The 27340-nt window shown below is 38.2% G+C and overlaps 1 protein-coding gene across 2 annotated transcripts in view; it reads right to left on the bottom strand.

The window, feature by feature from the left end:
* Amotl1 (angiomotin like 1) overlaps positions 1–27340 on the bottom strand; it is a 156532-nt gene that overhangs the window by 126580 nt on the left and 2612 nt on the right. For both annotated transcript variants that reach the window (XM_058584971.1, XM_058584972.1), the window contains exon 2: positions 8614–8748. In XM_058584971.1, coding sequence (XP_058440954.1) covers positions 8614–8698 — 85 coding nt within the window. In that variant the 5' untranslated portion in view covers positions 8699–8748. The remainder of the gene's footprint in view (positions 1–8613; positions 8749–27340) is intronic.

Here is a 27340-nt window from a genome sequence, read left to right as displayed (position 1 = left end):
TTTCCTTTGACAACTCTGAATTCCTGAAAGAAAAATACTAACCACATGGTATGTTTAAATTGAGGGGAATGTTCATTGTCTTTGACTTTCAGTTTGTGTTCTAATAGTTTGCTTGAAAGTTGGTTATATGGCAGCAAGCTTTCCCCCCATGAGGAGTGCTATGGATCATATGTGACCCCTCAAAAATCATGTGTTGGAAACTTAATCCCCAGATACATATGCTTATGGTATTTGGATGTGGGCTTTTGGAGAGTAATTAGGATTAGATGAAGTCATGAGGGTGGGGCCCCCATGTGGTATTAGTGGCTGCATAAGAAGAGGAAAAGAAACTCACCTAGTATACTTGCTCTACCTCCCTATGTGACACCACCCACCATGTTACAATACAGCAAGAATGACCTTATCCAATGTTAAGGAGAAGCCATCAACACATTCTTGGACTTCCCAGCTTCCAGAACCATGGGCCAAGTACATTTATAATCATTATAAATTGCCTGGTCTTGCATATTTTGTTACAGCAACAAAAAAGTAAAACAAAGAACATTACAAATATTTCACAGGGTGAGTAGATTCTAGAGCCTGCCCAAACTACTGTTCTGCCAAACAAAAATTTACAATGGACTCCCCCTTCAGTTTGTTCATATACATGGATGACTTGTAAACAAAGAACTTTCTTTGTAGCATTTAGTTATTTGAATTTTCTAATCAACTGGAGGTTAATGAGAAAGCATTTTTCTTGTTTCAATATTTGCTGTTGAAATTGTTCCTAAAATATATGATTTCAATTTTCTATCTTATGAAGTAGAGCAAACAATAATGTTTCTTTTTAATCAACCTGACATTTATTGAGAATTTACCATGCTTTCAACACTGTGCTAGGCACTGCAGATACAGAGATGATCAGGACCCTCATGACCTTCACCATCTAATAAGGCATTCTATAATAGAGAGCCTTATTGACTCTTGGGACAATATCTAAAAGAGCCTCTTCACACTTGACTCATGGGTTTCTTACAAAGAGATGGTTCTACTAGAGGATCACTAAGCTATAATGGAGAGTATACAAGTTTTTAGGCTTGCATCTCAGCTCTGTCAGTTATTAAGGGGGTGATCTCTCAGGGATGTTACTCTCTTAGAGCCTCAGTTTCCTAGAAAATAAGATTTATCTCATTGAATCATTGGCAGTGGGAAAATAAGTTAGGTATGAGACAGACCAGGTACAGTGTACAATGTGCAGTGGATACTTAATGAATGTTCGTTTTCCTTCTATACAGTGGTCTGGAATGTACCAGAGTGCCTTTGGTTCCTGTCTCAAGTGGACAGTAGGCATCCTGCTGTCATGGCCCCTGCAGACAGCAAAAGGGAGGCCCACCTCCTACTTCAAGGTCAATGTTGGAGAGTGGAACATGTGGAGAGAAAGAAACATTTCTGTGGCTTGAGGTGAGGTTTTTCTATAGAAACATATCACACAGCAGGTGGTATCTAATTATCACTGTTACTATTGCTCTGATACATGACTAACTGAATGGACTTTTGGAAGCCAGTTTGGGAACATTCCTCCAAGCTATAATATTCTTTGTTTCTTTATATTATTCTAAATATCTTGATTATTTTTTATTATGTAAGCATACAGTATTCATTTGAGGTAAATACAGTATTCATTTGAGGTAAATATAGTATTCATTTTTCAGTTTATAGATATCTGTAATAAACATTTCTTTTTAGTACAGATATCTATATGTTTAGTACAGGCATCTATAAACTGAAAAATAAAAGCTCCCTTTCCCATCCTATCCCAGAATCCATCTCCAACCTGAAACACCATCCACAGTTTCCTGGTCATCCTGAAAGATGTGTTTTAGGCATATTTACAAGTATATATGAATTATTTAAATAGTCAGATATAGTATTAATTACCAATTGATGGCAATACATTTCTAATTGTAATTTAGCTGCATCCCCAATCATAAGCTGGGGTATGAATATTTTCTGTTTAGTAAGGCAAGCAAATGTATTTAAAAGTCATGGGTAAAAGAATCTTTTCAACTATTAGAACACAAAGTTTAAAAACAATTTAGGCTTTTAAAGGATTATACTCCAGTCTTCTAGAACACTCAGTCAGAACTCTCAGGTGTTGGTAGTTGAGTTACATACAGTTATATGCCATTCTGAGCCCAACTCTGGGATCAAAGGAAACTCGAGCTCCATTTCTAGGGCTAGGAGCACACTCTCCATGTTGTTGTAGCTAAAAGATGTTTTCTCAGCAGAATGCCCATTGCTGATGTTCTGCCTAGGGGAAGCAACTCTAGCTTTGGGCCAAGGACATGCCCTGAGCAGTCAGGAAATGCCATTAGCCTTTGGCCAGCCTCTGCTGCAGAGGTGGAAGGGCCTATCTGCCAGCCTGCCAGGAGCAGAGGCCAAAGAGAGGACTTCTGTGGGCTACTTTAACTTTGGGGTCCTTTAGGAGTTACATGGTCACTTAGGCAGAGGAGGAAAAGTGATATGCTTCTTCCTCCAAGAGTTTGGTGAGGGGCTCAGAGCTACATGGGAAGAAGATTGTTTTTGTTATTGTTTTGTTTCTGTTTTTTGTTTCCCAGCCAAGGTATGCTGTCAACTCTGTTTGCAAGAGAGAACCAGAGAAATGCCCTAATAACAAGTTAGAATGGTAGCCAGGGTGTCCTAGGGATCTCTTCACAGTCTTCCCAACAGTCTCTGGGGAGGTCACCAATTTGAAGTATGGAAGACAGAAAGAAATGAGCTGAGCCCTCCTTCTCTGCCTTTCTCACCACCCTGGTATTGCCCTTTGCTGTCTTTTGTGCAGGTCACCATCTGTCTCCTGGAGGCCCTCTGCTAGCCAACAGCTGAGCAGAGTGGAGAAGCAAGGCCCATCTGCCTCCCTCCCCTACTGGGGAAGTGTGAGTAGGACTGATTTGGCAGAGAAGAATGGGACCCTGACTGCCTGAGCACAGCATGACCCTGTTCTGTATCCTTGTCTCTAATCTGCATCTCTTAGGACAAGCCAACAGATGACACCAAGGATAAAAGCATGCCCACCAGAGTAAGATTTTATCAAAAAGAAATTTGTAATTAATTGGTTGCAGCATTATCTCCTCAGCTGAATTGGCCCAAAGGTTATTTCCACTTCTCTTTGGGCTTAATATTCTTTCCTTTTAGCACAATCTCACTTTATAATTCTTGATAAAAGGGAGGGAGAAAAACACAGTTGCTTTCTTTCCTCTTAAATGAAAACCAAGCCTCAGATAATTGCCTTAGTTCTTCATAAATTCCAAAGAAGGAAGTAGGCTACATAGGAAGAATAGTTAAGTATATCTCATCTAAAAATAATCATTATCCTGGGGCTGGTGTTGTGGCTTAGTGGTAGAGTGTTCACCTAGCACCTGTAGGCCCTGGGTTCGATCCTCAGCACCACAAAAAAATAAAAATAAAATAAAAGTGTTGTGCTCATCTACAACTAAATATATATAATCATTATCCTTAGCAAAAACAATATAAGAGATAATATGACATGAAGTCTGACAGGAAGCCAAGAGCTCATTTTGGTGAAAATGCTAAATATGTTCTCTTAAAAAAATCCAAATATCAGTGCAGAAGATGCTGTTAACAAAAGCAAGGTGTTTTGCAAAAATACATAAGCAAATTGGAATTATCCGGTCCCCCACTCTCATATTCCTGTTACCAACTATGATATAGAGATGAAGATTTAAAAGAATCCTACTCAATATCATATCAAAGGAAATAAACTCTGGCTAAGTCAAGAAGCTCCTAGAAGGTGTAGACATGAATCAGAATAAAAAATTATTCCAAAAATACACACAGAAAAAGGTTCCTGCAGAGGAAAATCATATCCTTCCTACTTACACCCGGTTGGATCTATTGAGGGAAATCAGATGAAATATCTTGTGTTAAGAAAAAGGGCAAAAACATTTGCTGCAATTGCAATCTATAAAAAACTATTTTTAAAAATCCATAAGATGAATGTGAGTGTCTGCTGAAATGCCGACCACCTTGATCTTGTGTTTTTCACCCCAACATCCTGTACAGAGGCTTGAGAGAAAATGGCTCCCTTCAGAGCTGCAAATAGAGTGACCTTGGGATGTATCTCTTCTTCCACCTGAAAATGGTTTTCCCAGTACATTGTGTGATTATCACAGTGTAGGTGATGGGAAGGACAGGAAGAGAGGTCTGGACTTTAGCTGTAGTCTTGTCATTAAACTTTGAAAAGACCCCAAACCACCTCGTCTGCACTGGTGTCTATAAAATGAGAGGGGTAGAACACATGATGGCCCTTAGGAAGTGTAATGGAACAAATGCCAGTAAAAGGTCATGGGTGACAGAGTTTCCTATATTCCTCTTTTACCATGGAATGCAAGACAAAAAGCATCAAACTTCATGGAAATGTGGAGATGTAGAATAACATTGTCCTTTGAAACTGACGAAAAAGTAATGGACAGGACACAGCTCTGAAGTGTAAAGCCCTGAGTCTCAACATGAGCTCTGCTGCCATTTGCTGTGTGAGTCTGGCTTCACTAACCAGTCTTTCCAAGACTCAGTTTACTCATCTGCAAAATGGAGATCAGAATAACTACTCCACAAGATTCCAGTGAGGGTTTGAATGAAATGCAGTGGTATCACTTGGCTTACAAACTGCACTCAGAAAAGGTTGCTTCCTTCCTTCCTGAGCAATGACCCTGAGAGGCACCAGAAGGGAAATCTGCTCTTTCCTGTTTTAAAAGCATAATAGAAGCAGTCCCACTAAATTTCTGCAATACACCTGGTCCACCCTGCCAGGCTGTGCTTCCCAGACTTCCTGATTCTCCCCTAATGAGGTGAGTAAACAGGTGGAGTCCCCTGAGAAGAGTAGATGACAGCAGGACTCCTAAATAGCTGAATGAGCACATCTGGAACAGGAAGAAGAAATGTTTTATGGTGTTACTGAGAAGGGCCTCCCTCCTGCATCACATATACGTACAATGTGGCAGTGGACAAATCAAATGAAGAGCCAGATCAACTTGTAATGCAACTGTCAGAAACAGGGCACCAGCCAAAGACCATCCCCTCGTGTTTTAGGTGTCAGGGATTACATACAATTTCATTTTGGAAAATGCCCTCCAGATCTTTAAAATAAGTTTGAAAACCCACTGGCCCAGGTCATTGGAAGTGTATGACACAGAGAGAGTTTCTTTCAGAAACTCCTTATCACCCCCAGACATCCTGGGCTCTCCCCAGCCAGCTTCCTGAAGGTAGTCCCACCCTAATGGCAGCCGGAGATGCTCCAAGGATAACACAAGGACAGATGTTGTGTGGATCTGCCTCAAGGTCTATGACTCACCAGGATGACTGCACTTCCCTGCAGTTAACACAATTCTCACAGGATTTCATGAAGCCAAGAAACAGACCCCAAGACCTGAACATTTCTAGGACTTTCCCAGTACTTCATTAGAAATCCAAACCCCACTAACCCCCATTGGGCCTAAGAGATGGAGCAGCTAATACCAGTCAATGGTGGGGAGAGATGGGGTAGAGAAACATGGTGCTGAGAAAAGATACTTGGAAGCAGGTGGGTAGAGACCTTGCAGCGCGTTAGATGAGGCAGCTGCAGGCTTGGATAAGATCCACATGTTACAACAGCTCTGTTGATTTTTTGGCCCTCTTCAGAGTTAGTTCTCTTTTCTACTGTGGCAATTAAACCACCAGTAATAAAGGTTTGTAACTGGTTCACCAGAGCCTTAAATTATGAAGACAGAGTAGGGAGTGTTGGAGAATGGATTGAGGAGCAATAGCTTATGGTGGCTGGGATGGGACAGATCTAGTTTCAAATCCCAGCTACGTCATTTGTAAGCCGAATGACCTTGAACAAGTTCTTTAACTTTTTCAGGCCCAGTTTCTTCATTTATAAAACGAGAATACAGTTGTGAGAAAGCTTGAGATAGTCTATAACTATACAAAAAGAGGTTTAGTGTAGTGTCTGACAATTGTATATAATAGTATATACTTAGTAAATGATTTAAAATCTTTTTGAGCCTGGTGTGGTGGTGCACACCTGTAATCCCAGTGGCTCAGGAGGCTGATGCAAGAGGATCGCAAATTCAAAGCCAGCCTCAGCAACTTAGTGAGGCCCTCAGCAATTTATCAAGATCCTGTCACTAAATAAAATATTTTAAAAGAGCTGGGGATGTTGCTCAGTAATGAAGTACTCTTGGGTTCAATCCCCCGTACTCTCCACAAAAAAGAAAGAAAGAAAAGAAAATTCTTTTTGATTTCTCCAATCTGACTTAGCTCTGGCACCGTGGGGTGAGCACTCTTTGTTTCTGCATGAGTTTCCTCATCCCACTTCCAGACTTCACCAGATTCCCATTTTTCCCTCCCTACTCAGTCCCTTTAAGACTTACATCTTTCCTGAATCCCAGCCCGGGCCTCGGAACCACCCTAATAGCAGCCCACAAGCATTTTCAGATTTCACCAATCCATCCCTTGTCATTGTGCTATACCCTAATATCTAATATCTAAACATGGCCAGACTTTGTCTTGGGTGCCTCCATCATTGCACACAAATTATCTGAACTGGAACCAGATTTCATAGGATTTGCTGCCTCAGAGGCTCATCACTTACCCCACAGCTGTGCCTCCACTGTAGGCAGACCTCAACACAGGTCTGTTTCCCCTTCCTATTGTCCAACCTTTTTCCAAAGAATGTAGATATCTGGCACGGTAAACTCAGAGGGATACGATAGTATGTGGAGCTAGTCACAATAAGCACTGTCAACCCTTTGTTACAGTGATTCCAGAGGTTCCCTTCAGGTCTAAAATTCTAGGATGGTTGATTCTATTGCCTGGGTAACAAAAACACCAGTGGGCAAACCTTACCTATTTCTTTCCTCTGCTTTCAAGCTTTGGTAAATAGACCTGGAGACACTGAGTGAAATGTTATGGGTGTGCTAAAAGCAGGGTAAAGCAATGCAGTGGTGTCCAGAAGCAGTTGTGCAGCCAGGTGGGCTGGCACAGCCCCAGAAAGAAGCCTCTTGATAAAGGCAGAGATATGCAGAGGATGTGGTCCTATCCATCATTCATTCATTCATGTGTTCATCCAGCCACCCGCTGGCCATCAGCTCTTTGCCAGGTTGCAGTGATGCAAAGACGAATTAAACATCTGCCTCAGGAAGCTCACAGGCTATTCAGGATACAGACAGCCATGATACAGTGTGGAAAGTACTGTGGCAGCACCAAAGAGGGCCTCTCAATAAGAACAGAATGGGGACAGATAGGTGGAAGGGCAAGAAGAAATCCCAGCTCAGCTGACTCAAGCTGAAGCTTCAAAGATGAGAAGGGACTGTCCAAGTGGAAGGCAGTTGGAAATAGCTTTTGCAGAGGCTCACATGGATGTGAAAGCAGAACATACACAAGGCTCCTGAGGGAGTAGATCTATTAAGAGAGAAGGGGGGTATTCCTAGTGGTGAGCAGCAGGAGATGAGTCTGGAGAAGCTGGCCGAGGTCTCATCAGAAAGGGCTATATATTGAGCTAAGGAGATTCACTTTAATTCCACGGTCTGTGCAGACAGACTGGCTTAACAAGCTTTTAAAAAGTGGATAGAGTAACAAGGTGTTGGGGCACAGGAGAAAACGGCTGTGGACTGCATCCAAATTCCTGCATCTGAGTTTCCCTTTGGAAACTCTCCTCCAGTTTGCCATAATGTTGTTTGGAAGATGTATCCTGGTACAGTAAAAAAGCTCTATGAATGTTGCTATGTAAATTGTCCCATTTTAGAGATGGGGCACATCAGAGAATGTTGTCCAGTGATCTCTATGTCCATGTTGCTTTCTCTCTTGTATTCCCATCGCTTGGTGTATAATATATGATAAACAGTATTCTCAAATGAATGAATGAACACAAACAAACAGGAGCCAAGCTCTCACTAAAAGCATCTTGTGAGTGCATTCAGTTCAGTAACCTCTGATCTCTCCATCCATAGCCTTTTACCATCAAAGTCAATCTCTATCAGATTTGGGGGATGGGAAAGTATTGAGTTGAGTCTTAGAGTTCTGACTCAGGGTTCTGGTTCTTAATTTCTACACTCCACTCCAGGAGAGTTACAACATCCCATCATTTAAGGCTAAATCACAATAATCATATAACTGGACAAAGAAAAAGGGGAGGTGAGCTGACCTCCTCTGTTTGTAATTGTTGCTTTGGCCTTCATTTGATTGCTTCTAGGGTTGTTAGGAGGCAAGCAATACAAGAGCATAATGCCTGACACATATTAGGTGCTCACCTACCCCAGCACCCACCTAGCAAGGGCCAAAGCTTGGTAAATGGCAGCCTACATTACTGATTCTTATTAGAGCTCTGTGTGGCAGGCATTCTTATTCTTATGCTACAGCCCAGGTATTTTCTCAAAATCCCACAGCCTGTAAGGAGTAAGTTTAGGACTGAACCCAGGTTTGTCTGACTTCAGAGCGCATGCCCTCTCCTCTACACCCAGCTGCTTTTGAAAAGGCAACAGCACTGGGCATGTACCAAGAACAGCTGGGCTCACATAGGGAGGTGCAGGAGTTGAAGAGTACCACGCTTGTCAGGGACATCAAAAGCGTCCATACCTGCTCTTGTGCTGGGAAAATGATGAATTCCACCAGGCGACAACCAGTTTCCTTCCTCCAAAGCCCACTTTTCACTGAGGTCCATGCTTCTAGCAAGCCCCTTGTATGTGCAGCTCTCAGAACAAACAGAAGTTCCTACAATACATAAAGAGCACCAAAAAAAAAAAAAAAAAGGAGGTGTGAATTAGTATTGCAGTTCTCTTGGAGATGGGAAAATTTCATGAAGGAAATTAGTCAGTTTCTAATTTATCATGTTTCTTTGGCATGAAAAGCTTATTGTTAAGATTTGGGCATGGTCTGAGTTTGAGGTTGCTCAAGCCCACAAACCAAGTTTCTTTGTGCATTTGAGTGGTGGAGCAACTGGCACGTGCTAGGCTTTAGGCAAGGAAGTTCCTCTTTAGTTCTCTGTGTTGTATAGACTTCTAGAATTTTAGGAGGCATAGTCAGATCTCAATTTCAGCAGGAAGAAAGGAGAAGGAAAAAATGAAAAGAGAAAAAAGATATATTCTTATATATGTCAAAGAAAATAGACCAAAAAAAATTCAACTAAAAAGTTGTTATCATTGTATTGGAATTTTTTTTTGTAATTTTCTACAATTTCCACAATGAACATATGCTGCTTTTGTAATTTGAAAAGTATGCAATAAATATTATTTTTTAAAAAACTCCCAGAGCCAAGAGGCCCCATGGAAACCAATTTTCCTCCTCTTCTTGAAAATCATGATAGAAAGGCACATGTCACAAGGGCTCTCAATTTTCATTCACAAACAGGTCATCCCACTCCACTGGCCACATCTGAGAAGGCCTTCCTGTGGTATCTCTACTTACAAACAGTATCTCAATGCATGACAACTCATGTCCAAACTTTTGCTCATATAAAAAAGAGGTTTTAATAACACTCTGCATGTAGCAGGTCTTCAAATGAAAGTGGCTGAATAATTGAACATGGATGAGTCACCACATCTGTGCATGCAGCAAGTGGGCCATCCACCATGGCAGAAATCCTGCCAGCCTAATTAGGATGGGCACTGATTATCATGTGCTGTAATCGGACCAGCTGGCTTGATTTGGCCCCTAGACTGCTGTTCAAAGTTGCCTTGCAGGTTCTTGCGCTGCCTGCCAGACAGCAGACATGGCAGACTGACTTGTTGCTCTTTGGATGTCTGCCTAGGGAAGTGTGGTGCTCAGGGGAGTTGCCACAAACAAAAATCTCTAATAAAATACAAGGAGGTGCTAAAGATTATAGTGTACTTTATTGGGCTCTAGCTTACTAGGAATTTTTGTTCAAGCCAAGTGCCCAAAAGTTTTAGAAGGGAATTCTAGACTTTCTGGAGTGAATATAGCACAAAGCAACAGTAAGAACATTGGATTTAAAAATAAATCCAGCTGTGAGTTCTGACTTTGGCACCGACTGGATGACTTTTGGGAAATTGTTTACTTTTTCTAGACTGAACTACTTCAACTTTAAATGAAAGTATTAAGAATAGACATTGTCAAAAACCTGTTTCGGACTTCCAAGACTTGCAGGCTATAATATTATGCTTTTACATGCAAAGTCAACTTATATACTGCATCAGGGAACTGAGGAAGCTGCATTATTTATCCATTAGCCAACTGAGGCAATAGCCTCAGCCCATGAGAGGTGGACAAATGGGGCTAGAGGCAGTCCACTGTTGAACAAGAGATGTTCTCTGTGCAAAATTTAAAACATATCTGTAGTAGAAATCCAGCCCTGAACCATGATCACACTTGTATTATTTAATCATAAAATAAATATCAAACATTTTTATCTTCATTAGGAAATAAAATCTGGGCACAGTGGCACACACCATAATCACAGTGATTCAGGAGGCTGAGACAGGAGGATTGTGAGTTCAAAGCCAGCCTCAGCAACAACAAGGCGCTAAGCAACTCAGGGAGATCCTATCTCTAAATAAAATACAAAATAAGGCTTGGGATGGGGCTCAGTGAGTGCCCCTTCGTTCAATCCCGGGTACCTCCCACACACAAAAAGATAAGATAGGAAATAACATTATTAATAATAGTCCATTCTTTAAAAACAACATTTATTTACTACATACTGGTAATTCAAAATAACTCCATTAATTTAAAAAATCACTTCATTAATCCTTGCAAGATCTTTCAAAAGAGTGTTGGAGATCTTAAGAGATTTGTTTGACAAAAATAGGAATTAGTGATTAATCATAAAGTGATTTTCAAAGTAGACTCCTCATCCCTCTTTACCCAATAGCCTAGACACCCACAGGAAACAAATTTGCAAGATGATAACATCTGGATGTGTGAGGTTAGACTTCACATATATGCATTTCATTTTATTAATCTGAACTAGATAGGTTGACGTTGAGTGTTTTATTAACTGCAACCTGCAAACCCTGCTGATTTCTCTGCTTCTCAAATTTCACGCCTCAGCGTGGGAAAGCCAAGCATCAAATGTGAAATGAAATTTCATCAGATACAAGTATTGCAAGGAAGACTTTGATCAATCACATCTGTTACTGAAACTCCAACAGGATCCCTTGAGTCACAGGAAGCCTCAAAGTTGCTCATGAAAGTCACAATCCTAGAAAATAATTTCCAAGTCTCTGACTGTATAAAACAACTTATTCAAGGTTTTCACTAAAATATTTAACATCTATCCCAGTAAAAACTCTATCAAAAACTTAAGTCCAGGAAGAAGAAACTAAAATTTAAAGCAGTCATGGGAACTTAATGAAAAAAAAAAATTACTGCAACCATGGAAACAAGAAGTGAGGAAATACTTTTCTCTAGAACAGCATAGGAAGGCTCAAACAATATGCACAAGTTGGGTGGATTGGGTAGGAAAAACTATTAAAAACTTACTGTTGAAACTCTTGACTTTGAGAATTGCTTTTTTAAGAAATTAGCTACCTGCATAGACGCTGGAGTCCATGGAATACTGGAATAGTATAAATATAAAATTGGTATTCAATAAATATTGATTGATTGAATGGATGAATAAGTGATAATGACAGGGTGAATACTCTGTCCAGGTATTACATCTCCTTAAGCTCCCCAAAGAGACTCAGCTACCCTGATAAAGTGGTATGGGACTGTCCAGCAGAATGGCCCTTTAGACTTAGAGATGTTTAGCTCTCTGGCTCTCCCATGACCAAAATTCTCCTGAGATTGACATCCTCCTCTCTTGCTGATGTGCCTTTGGAGTGAGCCACTACATAGTTACCCAAGCCAGAAACCTGGCCATCCTTGATTGATTACATCTCACATCCAGTCAACCACTGAGCTTTGTCTATTCTAACTTTCAAGAATTACCTGCTTCTGTTTTCAATGCTCCAGCCTTAGTTTACCCACCATCATTTCCCACTGAGATGTTGCAGTCACTTCAGCGGCTCCCTGGTCGTCACTTCTTCCATCCCATTCTCCACACTTTGTAGTGGTATTTTTAAAACACAAATCTAATTGTGTCACTCCCCAATTAAAATACTCGTTTGATTCATTATTCTCAGGAAAAAGCCTAACATGGCATGTGAGACCCAACTATAACAAGGTATTTTCAATCTGTAAATAAGCTCCCCCTTCGGTCTTTTGAATATTCAGTCATTCCCAGAGCTTTAGCAAGATTGTTCTTCCTGCTTCCTACCTTGTCACCCCATCATACCCTCCTCATGTTGCTAACTGCAACTTACCCCTCTTGTCTCACCTTAGACTTGGTTGTGTGTTCCCCAGAGGCTCACACAGGCTACCTATGCTTACCTTGTTATGCCATTTATTGCACTGTATTGTAATTGTCTGCTAATATGTCTGTAGAGTTTAGTTAATAGTTTATGCACTTAAGAGCAGAGATTCCAACTTATTTGTATCAGTATCCTTAGCCATTTGCATGGTGGCTGTCACAAGGTAAAAAATATAGATAAGTTGAATGAATGAATGAATGAATGGGTGAATGAAATGCTTGTCTTTGACCCAAGCATATCTTAGTTTCACACTTCCCTTTAAAATGTATTCTGTTTGTAATCTCACCCACCTCCTCTGCTTCTTTGCAATTTCTCTACTCTCCAACCACACCCTATCTGCCTCTGCTTCCTGGCTCCATTCCGACCTCCTCATCCAGTCTAACTTGCTGAGATTTCCCAATTCTTGCTCTCACTTTAGTTTGCATGCCTGTCCCTCTGCCCAGCATGGCTCTGGAGTTCCTGTCTCATACACATCTGCCTCCCTTACTAAGCTTGGGATAAGACTGCTCCTGACTCCCCATGTGAGACACCTGCCTACCTAATGCAGATGAGTTACACCTAGTTCTGTAGTCACCATTTTGAGGGACATTTCTGGCACTGGGGACTTGGTCTACAAATACAAATTCAGAAAAACCTCTGCCATACTTAGGCTGTATCTTAACTATAATTTTGTGGCTACCTCTGTTGAGATGGAACAAATTAATTAGAAGAGCTGTGCTTGGAGAATTGGGTAGCATAATCCATCACTCAGGTATTTAAGGAAACGCTGGTTCTAAGGAACATGAGCATGATTACTGCAAGCAAGACCTACTTGTGGATAACTTAAATTATAAATTAAGATATATATATATATATATATATATATATATATATATATATATATCTTAATTTATAATTTAATTTTAATTTATATATATATATATACACACACACACACACTCATACATACACATTGCTATGCAAAATAAATAAATAAATTCATTTGATAAAAATTCACTCAGTGTCTTCTATGTACTAATTGTGCTAAAAATGTGAGATAGAAAAGGATAAATGTTGTCCTTTTCTTCAAGGAGACAAATATCAGACTTGTGGGAGGAGGCAAATATCTGGACACATCATTACAGAACAATGTGCTAAGAGTAAAGAAACAGGCATGTACAGGGTAAAACAAGAACCTGAAAACAAAGAATACAGGAGCTGTAAAATGATCTTAGGACCTCTAGTCCAACCTTTGCCTTATGCAAGAACCCCAAATATATGCCTACTCAGCCTTTGCTTAAATACTACCAGCAGTAAGGAGCTCACTACTTCCCCAGGTAGCTCACCGCCTTAGTGAGCACCTCTGTCAAAATTCATTTGTAGATTCTCAACAAAAGATTGATATTCACCAACAATCCTCAGTGCTGCAGAGCTTTCCCAGGACCTCCTGCCCCTTCAAAGACTGCCTAAAGGTAGGATGCTCCTCCAGGGATATCAAGATTTTACTCCAGTTCTGATGTTCTCCAAGCCCCGCAGGTGTGGACCTTCTTCAGTGAGTCAGGAATAAGAAGGAGCCTTCCATCATGGTTGCAAGTAGAGGGTATAAATATATCTGGTTCCACCCAGAAAACAAACAAAACAACTAATTGAAGCGGGAGAAGTAAGAGGTCACATGATGGAATATTCCTTCTCTGCCAGAAATACCAGGCTAAGATCTTCATTATCTAGGATCCAGGTCAAGCCTGGTGTCAGCTTTCTGAAAAATTCAATCATAGATGAGCTTGTGGACCACAGGAGAATGGAGAGCAGTCTCCTCTTGGGTTGCCTCAAGAGTTTTGCTCTGATGTCTTTCAGTTTCTAAATTTGGAAGAGTTTTGCCTTCTAGCTCAATATAATCCAAACATATTAGACATCTAGGCACTTAATATTGAAGAAATAAAATTCAGTGGCACTTATAAAAAATTTTACACTTATTTGGAAGAGAAAAACACTCTTACTCTAAGTATCCACTGTGAGGAAGCAATGCCTCTTTGCATGAATAAAAAGTATGTGAAATGCTAGAGGGAAAGAGTCTCTGTCTAAAATGGCTGATGTTTGGAGAATTGAAATGATTATTCTGGGCTTCTGATTTGTTTCCATGAATTCTTACCAGCTTTGTATAATTGGAAAGTTTGAGTAACTGAAAACCATTATTTAAAATTGGCTTATCCAACTGGGCATGGTATTTGTAAAGCTACTGTGGAATTTATTGATGTTAATATTTTAAGTGTTCCAATAAATAATGTATGCTACTATTCTCTAAAGAGCTGTGGTTACAAGCATATTTTTAGGAAGTGTAATGAAGTTAAAAAATTATGAGGTCTTTTGCAGAACCCTGTGACTCAGTCTTTTCGTCTCTAAAGTTAGTTCATTGAGATCAAACTCAAAAGTCCCCTCCACCATGAAACCTTCCTCAGGAAGACTTGCTGCCCTCTCCCTTTGTATTTCTTAGAGTTCTTTATATCTCATTAGGACAATCCTTTCCTACTGGAGGATAAAAGTGAGACCAGGGCAAGGGACAGGTAGCTAATTATCAAAGAAAAGGAAAAAGTAGATAGTGCTTCTCATCACCTGATTGCTAACAATCTACAGGGGAGGGGAAGGATTACATTGTCCAATACAAGCAATTACCCCCTGGACAGCTCTCTTCCTGCCCTTTTGGTCACTTAGGCAGGGTAGGAGGTAGAAATGTGAGAACAAAGGAAACCTGAAATCTATAAAGGGACAGGACACCCCACTCCCTAGGGCACCAGCTCTGGACTAGCTGCTCCTCTCAGGATCGATCTCTCTCTTTCTTTCTCTCTCTTTCTCTCTCTCTCTCATCTACCCTTTTAATAATTTTTTTTTTTGCTTTTGCTTTGGGTGTTTAATTTTCAACACTGGGGGGAATAAGGACCCGATCCTGATTTTCAAGACAAGCTTCAAAAGGACACACTTTACAAGAAGATTGCCTTCCCCATTAGAAGGTTGTATTCTCAGGACAAAGTCACATTATCCATCCTTCCATCCTCTCAGTTTGCACAATGCCTGGCCAGACTTGGGCTTGGATGAGGCTTGTGGATAAAGATTCACATATCTTCAGCTCAAAAACTTAAGTGAGCCTGTATCTTTAAACTTCTCACATAATTCAAGGTGAAAACAGCAATCATTACAAATGATTTGTTACCAAATTCTGTCACTCAGGCACCCAAGTACAAATTGATGAGCAAGGAAAATGGAAAATCAGTATCTCAGGAGAACTGGGTCCTTACCTGATTTCAGAATTTTTTTTTTAATGTAGTGGCCCTGAAAAAAAATCACCTTATATTCCTGGAACTCAGTTTTGCTTGTGTGCAAAATAAGGCTCATAAAGTTCATTTTTCCATCCTAAACAAGAGTTTTGTGAAGACCAGATGTCAACTAGAGAGTCATCTAAACAGTACACAACTGCATACCAGTGTTATCATTTCAGCAAAGTTGCTTATAGAAATCACTAGCTATGCAGCATTGAATTTTAACTTGGTTGTTCAATTTGAAAGGTGATATAGCATGTAGAAGGCAGTATAAGCATACTGGGTAAGAGCAAGTTCTTTGGGGACAGATCTGGAATTAAATCCAATATTCATCATGTACTAGCAGCAATCTGTGAGCAAGGTATATAATATCATTGACCTAATTTTTCCCATCTGTAATAGGGGACCATAGGACACAATTTTTCAGGTTGCTGTAAGGATTAAGTGACAAATGTCTACAAAATCCTGTTTAGTAATAAAAACTCAACAAATGATATTTTATGATTGCCATTAACAACACTGGAAGTAAACATACTTCTGGATGTGTCTTGGTCCCATCCACAGATTTCATTCCATGGGGAACGAAATGTGAGAAGGCTTTGGGAGGCAGTCATTTATCTCAGAGGAAGGTCTCCTGGCTAGAATACATTTCTCTGGAAAAAGACCAGTGGAAAAAATGGGTAAGAGTGTAAATGTGAATCCACTGCTGTGTGCCAGTTCTATAAAGGGAGGGGGAAACTAGTCTGGAAAGCAAGAGAGGTGAAGAGGCAGAGGAACGATCTGTAAGGACTTGCTGAGGTGGAGCCATAAACGATACCATCTGGGTGTGGGATGCTGGGAAACCAAGGAGAGGATTGCATGGTGCTTCCTGAGAGAAGGTATCACCTCAAGGCTGAGGGACAAGGAGCCAGAATGAGATAAACTGCCACAGCTCAGATTACAAACCAGGAACAGGATGTTGACAGGGCCCCACAGCAAAGGGCTGTTGTTCATACAAAGATCTTTACAGCCATATCTGAGCAGGAGAAAAATATCAGGGTTACTATGTCAGAATCACCATCTAATTCAGCACTATCCACCAGAAAGATATGAGCCACATATATAATTTTAAATGTTCTAATAGTCACATGTTTTAACTAGGTCATTATAAAATACCATAATCTGGGCAGTTTAAACCAAGATGTGTATTTCTTAGAGTGGGAAATCCTAGATCAAGGTGCCAGCTGATTTTATTCCCCAGAGAGGGCTCTTTTCCTGTGTTGCATATGATCATTTTTTTTTCTTATGTCCTTACATGGTAGAGAAAAAGTGAGCACCATTCTCCCTTCCTTTTCTTTTTTTTTTTTTGGGGGGGGGGGCCGTTACCTGGGATTGAACTGAGGGGCACTTGACCACTGAGCCCCATCCCCAGCCCTATTTTGTATTTTATTTAGAGGCAGGGTCTCACTGAGCTGCTTAGTGCCTCACTTTTTTGCTAAGGCTGGTTTTGAACTTGCAATCCTTTACATGCCTGTAATCCCAGCAGCCTCCCGAGCTGCTGGGATTACAGGCATGTGCTACCATGTCAGGTTCTCTCTTCCTCTTCTTTTGAGGACATGCGTCCCATCATGGGAATCCCACCATGAAGACCTCATCTAAACCAAATCACTCCCCAAAGGCCTCCACCTCTAAATATTGTCACATTGAGGATTAGAGCTTCAACATATGAATTTGGGGCGGGGGAAAATATTTAATCCATAGCAACTCATTTTTAAAAAGCAATACAGGTGAAATCAATTTTAATAATATACTCTATTTAATCTGCTATAGTAAAAATATTTTACCATGTAATCAATGTAAAAAATTATTAACACAAATCCTAGATGTTCCTTTTATCATACGAAGGCTTTGAAAATAGTATGTATTTTCACTTATAACTCATGTCAATTTGAACTAACCAAGTGCTCAATACTACCCATGGCACAGATCCAGTGTCAAAGGAAAAATGACTGTCAATCTCCTGACATTCCAGACTGGTAAGACCTGGATTCTTGGAATCCGAAAAACCTACATCTTCCTGCCAGATTTCTCCTGGGCATCTTCACCAGCATTTAAGCAGTTTTATGCACAGTTTCATGCACAGTGGAAAACATGACCCTCCAATTCAACATTCCCTGAGGGCTGACTTAGTGCTTGTCCTGTTAAGTCAGTTGTGGTACCTTTCTATCCACTCTTCCATTCTAAGGAAAATCACCTCACCCACAATCTCCTTCTTCTATCACAAGGCAGCTTGACATACCCCACTTCTAGTGCTCTCCCTCTCTGGACCAGCTTCCCAGGGATAGTCACATGACTCCTTGAATTGTTTGGTACATCTGTGTAGTCACCCAGTGTGGAAAATCCTGCTACATCAGTGACAGACTGTCCTGGGCTAGCCGAGCCAATCCGCTCTTTGATCAGGAACATAGAGGCAAAATTAGTCAGTGATGGGGGAAGCATGGGGAATAGACACCTCTGAAAGGAAGCACAAAGGGGAGAGCTATGTTTACTGGATTTCCAGACCCTGCTAAGGTTTCATCAGGCAGGAGTTTCAGGTGGGGGAGGAAAGATAGCTCCTCTTCCATCTGTTTTCTGGATCAGGCTTCCAAAACCATTTTATTAAAAAAAAGAGTGGCTCTCCAGATAAGGGAAGTTTGAAAACTTATAGAGATCTCAAAATAACACTGGTTCCTGTAGCTCTTTGGGGATCTCCCAGTACCAAACAGAATCTAAGGTGCAGCTGTTTGTCTATTCCTGGTCTTCTAAGAAATTCCTGTATCTCTCAGGGTCATGACTAGTTTACAGCAATCCTTTATGTGTTGAGGGTGCTTGAGTAAATCTGTTTGATAAGAAGGCCTTCCACAGAGATGGATACTTTTACACAATGCAAGCAAAATTCTTTTCCACATGTCTCCTTGGAATTATTTGTACTCAGTCTCATGCCAACACTTAGCCTGACAAAGAAGTGATAGATTGCTCTGGATTGCATCCCCCAGTAATTATGTACTGAAAATACCTCATCACAGTGGCCTTCTGGGATCCTTTTAAGCCTCACATCATATTCAGCTATGATTCTCAACCATGACTGCATATTAGAACCACCTGGGGAACTTTTAAAATATGCTGATGTCCCAGGTCCTTGCCTGGACCATGACATCAGAATCTCGGGGGTCAGTTCCCTGGTTTTAATCCATGTTTTTTTTTAAAAGATCCCTAAGTAATTCTCATGTGGAGACACAATTGAGAAACACTGATATACAAAATATGCCCTCATACAGGCTGGAGTTTCTGGCAGAAAAAAATCAGATACTATTTTTAATTATAAAAGAAATGCATATTCTTTTTTTTAGAGAACAAAAAATAGTGAGAATTATCTAAAGTGAAAAATTTCACTCATCAACAGTCCCACTCCCTAGAGGTATCACAGTTTCTTATGTGTTTTCAAAACTTATCTTTGCAAATATGTGTTTGTGTATATACATATATGTCTATGTATATGTGTATATGTGTATTATATACACGTATGTATATGTGTATATACATATGTGCACATACATATATGTATACACACATACTTTTAACTCATGCAGCCTTTTCTCTTACTGCTATCTTGATTACTAGCCTAGATTACTTGTTTATTTATATTTATAGTACTGGGAATTGAACCAAGGAACTCATGCATGTTAGGCAAAGGCTCTACCACTGATCTACATATGCAGTCCTTTTGCTTGTTTTGCTTGTTTTGTGAGACAGGGTCTCACCAAGATGACCAGGCTGGTCTTAAACTTGCAATCTTCCTGCCTCAGCCTCCTGAATCTCTGGGATTACAGATGTGCACCAATTGAAAAACAGTTGTGGGTTTGTTTGTTTGTTTGTTTTGGGGGTACTGGGGATTGAACTCAGGGACACTCAACCACTGAGCCACATCTGCAGCCCTAATTTTATTTTATTTAGAGACACTGGGTTGCTTACTGTCTCGCTGTTGCTAAGGCTGGCTTTGAACTCATGATTCTCCTGCCTCAGCCTCCTGAGTCACTGGGATTACAAGCATGTGCCACCATGCCTGACTGGAAAAACAGATTTTAAAATATCATTGGACATATCCTCTAATATACAAATTCATATGTCCTTTGATCCAGCAATTTCACTTTTAAGTATCTATCTTCCAGAATGCAGTTACAAAACAAGTGAGCACAAAGATTTATGCAATGCAGTACTCTTTGTAATGAAAAAAGAAAACATTTAGATATCCCTCAATAAATGGTTAAATAAAATAAGGTATAAGTTATACTATAAATTCCACACAGTTGTTAAGGCAAATTAGATGACTATAAGAACGGATATGAAAAGTCATGATGATATGTACATTGTAAAAAGTTAGGTGCGAAACAATTTATGAATAGAATTCAATTTGTAAAACACACACATACATATACACTTACAAGCACATAAAGAAGTGGTTTGAAGGAATAACAAACTTTTGATAGAAACTTCTAGGGAAAGAAGTAAAATGTCAAGCTTGGAATATGAAGTTTTGAAGAAAACTTTCTCACACCATTAAGTTTATATTTTTTACCTTTTTATAATGCATACTTGTTAATTACATAATTAAAATAATAACCATAATCATAATTTTTTGAACCCAGAGGTGCTCTACCTCTGAGCTACATTCCCATCTGCCCCAACCCTTGCTTTAAAATTTTTTTTTATTTTGAAACAGGATCTTATCAAGATACTGAGGCTGGCCTTAAACCCCAGTCTCTCGGAATGAGGCATGTGCCACTGGGATTTAGGCTCGTGGTTGGTTTGCTCTTGCGTTTCTAGTTCATTGTGTTGTGTAAAGTTGCTTTTTTGAAATCTTTCTACTTTTTTGATGCAGGCATTTATTGTTTATAAATTTCCCTCTCTTTTCTTCTCATTGAATATACTATTCAAATTTTAAGAAAAATATATTTTACTATTACGTAAGTGTCATAAATGACTTTTTCTGATTGTCATTTGTCATTTTATTTTATCTATATTACTTTCATCACACATTTTTATTAATCTTTTATGTAATTAAACATATCAGTCTTTTTTGGCATAGTTTCTGGATGTGGTTCCTAAAAAGGTCTTTCTTGCTTCAAGATTATTCAGTAATCTGTCAAATTGAAAATCATTTTTATTGCTTAATATTTAGCACATGTGTTATTAATCTGGAATTTATTTGCAGGCTGAATTCCAGCTTTGTTTTTACTTTCTGAATATCAGTGAATACTCCAAGGATCACTGGGTTGAAATACATTTTTGTTGGGTCTATTTCTGGACTCTGCCTTCTTTCCCATTGATCTCTTTAGCTATTGTATTTTATGACATTGCTTCAATATCAAGTATAGCTAGAATTTATCCCCTATATTGTTCACCCCTAGAAATTGTCTGGCTGTTCTCATTTTCTGATTTAAAAAGTTTATTATGGGACAAGATGTTAAATACTCACTTACCCCCTCCTCTAAGTATAAACACCAAATTCTCTGGAATAACAGACAATCATAAGAGGACTCTGAATGATGGAAAGAAGAAAGCTGATTGGCCTGGGTCCTCTGGATCTAGGTTTCCTTTTATCTCCCTCATACCCATTCTGGGCACCAGAGAGGTCAACAACCCTGAACCATCAACAGATATAGAATTTAAAAGGAAACAAGAAAAGCCAATTCTGTCTTGCCAAAGGAAGAGAAACGGTAAGCCCAGCAGCATACTATCAGGTAGATAGATAAATGCCCTGGTTCCCATGCGGGGCAATAGCAGGAACAAGGCACTGAGTTACCTGCAGCAGCAATGGCATTGCAGCAGTCTAAATAATTCCCTCAGCCGACACCTGCTGACAAGTTCCCTCCCACTTCAATGTCAACATCAGCAAGGTCCCCATCCAATACCCAGAATAGCAGTGGGTCCCATTTGCATCAGAATCAGTGGGGTCTCAGAGGGGACACATCCAAGACAGCAAGTGAGCCAATCAATCCTGGGGCAGCATCAGCAGGGCAAGGCAGCAGCCTAGCCACTGCCTCTCAACCACTAAACACTTGTGGTAGTAAAGTAAGAGCTCAGAGGTCAGCACCAGAACAAAGTAGATTACACTGAATGCAGGGCTGCTTAACCATGAGTCACATTCCCATCCCTTTTTATTTTTTATTTTGAGGCAGGGTCTCGATAAGTTGCTTAGGGCCTCACTAAATTGGTGAGGCTGGCCTTAACCTTGAGATCCTTCTGCCTCAGCTTCCCAAGTCACTGGGATTATAGGTGAGCACCACCACCCCCTGTTAAGGTGGATTATATTGTATTGCAAGAACTCTGAAAACAAATTTTCACTGAAACTACAGACCACAAAAGTAGGCCAGGATTTTTATGCTAAGCCCAAGTAATGTGACAAAAAAAAAAAATTGCAGGCAGTATCAAACATCTCCAAACATAATATCAAAATATCCAAGGTACAACTGGAAATCACTTTTGTACCAAGAATCAGGAGAAACACGACTTGAATTAGACAAGACAATCAACTGATGCCAAGATTGAGGCGATTCAGATGTTGGAATTATCTGAAAAGGATTTTAAAGCAGCCATTATAAAAATGTTTCAACCATACAAATGAAACAAGTGGAAAAAAAAATTATATATATATATATATATATATATATATATATATATGAAATAGAAGGTATAAACGGACTAAATGCAAAAATGTAGATTTAAACTGTCAATAAATAATGAAAAACTCATCAAATGAACTTAGTAGTTCATTTGTAGTAAACACAACGGGAATAGAATTAATTAACTTTAAGGACAGATTAATAGAATTTACTTGGATGAGAAAGAAAGAATAGAGTGAAAAAAATTTAACAGAGCCTCACGGGTTCCACAGGATAAAAACAAAGATATAATGTTTCTATTATCTGAGCTTCAGGAGGAAAGAAAAGAGTATGGGGCTAAAAAAAAAATCTTTGAGAAATAATGTCTAAAAATGTCCTGAGTTTGGTGAAATAAAAAAACATCCAGGTTCAAGAAGCCAAGTAAATCCCAAATAAAATAAGTCCAAAGAAATCCATACTAAGATACATCATAATTAACTCCCAGAAATTAAAGACAAAGAAAAATCTTAAAAAACAGTTCCAGAGAAATTGTGCACTACCTGTTAACAAAATTCCATTTGAATAACGGAGGACTTCTCTTCAGAAACCTTGGAGGCCTAAGTGAACTGGGACAATATTTTTCATGTTGTGAAAGAAAAAAAATCGAACCATAAATCTTATCTCTAGTGACATTGTTCCTCAGAAATACACATGACTATAACCCAAGCAATTTGGGAGTCTGATGTAGGAGGATCACAAGTCAAGGACAGCCTTAGCAACTTCTGTACCTCAAAATAGTAAAGGGTTGGAGAATAACTCAGTTGACATCCCTGGGTTCAATCCCTGGTACAAAATAAAAAAGAGAAAAAATTATAAGTGATGTGGAATAAAACTAGAAATCAGTAAAGGATCAAATCAGAAAAACATATGGAAATTAAATAATACACTTCTAAATAAGCCATGGATTAATGCAGAAGTCTAAAAATGTGGGATGGAGGGGCGGAGAATGAGACAGATCTTAATAAACATGAAAAAAAAACCCAACATCAGAATTTGTAAAATGCAGTTAAAATGTTGAGAGGGAAATTTGTAGCCTTAAGACTTACATTAGAAAAGAGGAAAGATCCCAAGTCAAAAATCTAAGCTTCTAGCTCATGAAATAAGAAAAAGAAGAACATATAAATCCAAGGTAAGCAAAAGGAAGGAACTAATAAAGACAAGAGCAGAAATAAACAAAACTGAAATAGGAAAACAATAGAGAAAACCAACAAAATAAAAAGTTATTAGAAGGAAGAATCAATAAGATTAATAAACCTCTGGCCAGACTGATAAATATAAAAAGAAAAAGACACAAATTCCAATATCAGGAATGCAACAGGAGCTATTGCAACAGATCTATTTTTTAAATTTTTTTAAATTTGTTTCAATTAGTTATATGTGACAGTAGAATGCATTTATGCACTTTGATATACCATACATAGATGGGATATAATTTCATTTTTCTGAGAGTACCTATTGTAGAATCATATTGGTCATATAGTCACATATATACATGACCAATATTATTCTAGATATGCAGTAATAATGTCTGTTTCCATGTTAAAAATTGTAAGAGAGGATGGGGATGTGGCTCAGTGTTAGCATATGCATGTGGCACTGGGTTCAATCTGCAGCACACATGCACACACACAAAAATTAGTAAGAAATGTATGGACAACTTTACCCTCATAGTTCAATAACTTTGAAGAAGTCCACTAATGCCTAAAAACCTTCAAATGGAAACTCAGTCAAAATGAAATAAACAATCTGAATAGTTCTACAACTATTAAATAAATTGAATTTATAATTTAAAGATTCCTCACAAAGATATTTCCAGGTTCAAAATGATTTCACTGGAGAATTTTACAAAGCATTTAAAGAAAACATAAATTTTGCACAATCTCTTCCAAAAATTAGAAGAGAAGGAATCACTTTCAAACTCTTATTATAAGGACAAAATTCCCTGCTCTGAACAAGTCAGAGTATAAAAGAAATTTTCAGACCTATAATTCTTAAGAATTGAGATGCTAAAGATTAAACCCAGCAATGTACAAAAAGGAATAACATTCTATGACCAATTGAGATTTATTCTAGATATGCAAGGTTGGTTCAATATCAGATATGGTGAATTACATTATATAAACAGAGTAAAGATGAAAAATTATATGATTATATCAGCTAAGGCAAAAAAAGTATTTAGGAAATTCAGCATGCATTTAAGATAAAAACTCTCAATAAGCTAGGAATAGAGGGAAACTTCTTCAATTTAATTCAAGGCATCTACAAATCTCTACAGCTACATCATAATTTATGGTGAAAAACTTAATGCTTTTCCTCTAAGTCTGGCAACAAATCAAGTTTGTCTACTCTCACCACTCCTACTTAATTATTTAGAGTTCTAGCCAGCACAATAAGGCAAGATAAAGAAATGAAATTCTCATAAATTTAAAAGGAAAAAACTTTATTTGCAGATGACACGATGGTCTATGTAGAGAACCCCAAGGAATCAAAACAATAACAACCCTGCCAGAACTAATAAATGAATTCAGTTTAAGATTTAATATTATATATAAAAACTATATGCACTTCTATATATTAATTATCTGTATAGAAAACTCAAAAAAGGCAATGACATTTTCAATTGTGCCAAAGAAAATAATACACTTAGGTAAAAATCTAACAAAATATGTACAGAATACAGATATTGAAAATTACACAACACTGATGAAAAGAAAAAAATACTTAAATAATACAGAAAATTTTTATTTTCACAGATTAGAAATTGCAGCATAATAAAGGTGTCAGTTCTCTCCAAAGTAAACTAAATGCTTAACAAGTTTCCTATCAAAACTCCAACAAGGTTTTTGTAGACATGAACATGTCTATTCTAAAATTTATATAGAAAGTAAAAGGCCCTATGATAGCCAAAATAATTTTCTAAAAGCACACTAAAATGAAAGAACTAACTCCAGCAGTGTGTGGTTTATACTATAGCTACTATTTAGCTTACTATGTAGTAATCAAGACAGTATGTTATTTTTAGAGGAATGGACACACCAGTGGAAGAGAATGTAGAACCCAGAAGTAGAATTCTATAAATGTGTCCAACTGATTTTCAACAAAGGTGCAAAACTAATTGAATGAAGGAAAGAGAGACTTTTAAACAGATGATGCTAGGGCAATTCGATACACATAAGTAAGATATTAATTTGACTTAAACTTGACACATCACACAAATTGACTCATGATGTATTACAGATGAAATGTAATGTGTAAAACTAAAAATCTTTTACAACAAATAGGAGAAAGTCTTGGGCTATTAAAAAAGTTCTTAAACATTTTGTGCACTAAAAGCACAATCTAAACAAAGAAAAATTAATAAGTTGAACTTTATCAAAATAGTTTTGTTCTATGGAAGATTATACAGTGAGGGAAAATATTTGCAAATCTTACTTCTGATAAAGGACTTGTATCTAGAATATATTATATAACACACACACATATACACACACATATAGTAAAAATTTTGTCAATTATAAAATAGTCAAAATATATGAATACATATTTCACTGAAAGAATATACAGATAGCAAATAGCTACATTAACAGATGTCCAATATCAACATTAGATGCCCAATTAATAGACTGTAAAATTAGGCAAATGCAGATTAAAACCACAATATCACTACCCATCTATCAGAATGACTAAAATAAAAAATAGTGATAAAACCAAATGCTGGCAAGGATACAGAGACTCTCTGTTACTCATACATTGTTGTTGGTAAAATAAAATGTTAGAGTCACTCTGGAAAAACAAAACAAAACAAAAAAACAACTTGGCAAAGTTTCTTTCAAAACAAAAAATGAACTTACCATAAGAGTTGGGTACAGTACCCTTAGGCCTTTATCCTAGAGATAGATTATGTTTTTTAATAAACTTGCACACAAATGATCATAGTAGCTTAATTTGTAATAACCAAAAATAGAAACTGCCCAAATACCCTCCAATGGGTAAATGGGTGAATGGTTTAAGCAAACTGTGGTGCACCCGTTGTATGCAATACTACTCAGTAACAAAGAATGAACCAATATTGATACATGCAACAACTTGGATAGTTCTTAAGGTTATTAAACTGAGTGGGGAAAGCTAATATCAAAAGTTACATACTATATGATTCCATTTAGGAAAACTTTTCAAATAACATTATACAGATTGACAACATATTAATGGTTTCAGGGAGTTGAAAATAGGAAGTGTGACTGTAAGGGGGTAATATAAAGAAGACTTGTGGTCATGCTATAGTTTTGTATCTTGAATTTTGTGTTAGTTACATGAAGTAATATAAAAATTGCATAAAATTACACGAATAGTGAGTGTATGCATAACTAGCAAAATCTGAATAAGAGCTGTGGATTGTACTAATGTCAGTTACCTGGTTTTGATATTGTACTATAGTTAACATTGGGGGAGGGTGGGTGATGTATACATGGACTGATGAATCTATAAAGATTCTATCATAAACATTTTTAAATACAAACACTAGGTATTTATCAATTAGAATATTTGCATATTTCTTGCTCTAAAACTCCACATGATTAGAATGACAATAAACTTAATGAAACCTGTATGCCAAAATTTAATTCATAGATTAAAATTTCATAAATTAAAATTTTTTATTCATAAGATAATGAATAAAACAGGAGAACTTAACATTCACATTTTGCTCTCAAAAGTGATTGATTTTCACCTTTGCCCTGATTGTCCTGTCAAAGTGGTGGCAACTATAAGCTGGTAAACCTGAAATTTTTAGAGCCCCCTGGGCATATGCTCCCTACAAAAGTCACTCAACTTCACTTTCTTTTTAAATAGAATTTTTAAAATAACCATAGTTAAAAATGTATTGAGCTCTAAACTGCTCAACTACCTGTTCCATAGTAGAAGGAAAAATAGGTCTCACAAGAAATGTGGAAGAAAAAATGGTCTTGGTTCATATAGCACAGTGACGGTTTTTGAGTGTTTGGAAATGCATTTAGAGGCAATAAGA

The sequence above is a fragment of the Marmota monax genome, unplaced genomic scaffold (genome assembly GCF_021218885.2).
Source record: "Marmota monax isolate L192 unplaced genomic scaffold, Marmota_monax_Labrador192_F-V1.1 WCK01_AAM20220418_F8-fsc00104, whole genome shotgun sequence".
NCBI lineage: Eukaryota > Metazoa > Chordata > Mammalia > Rodentia > Sciuridae > Marmota > Marmota monax.
Note: the sequence above shows the minus strand (reverse complement) of the source record. Positions and strands in the feature narration are given on the sequence as shown.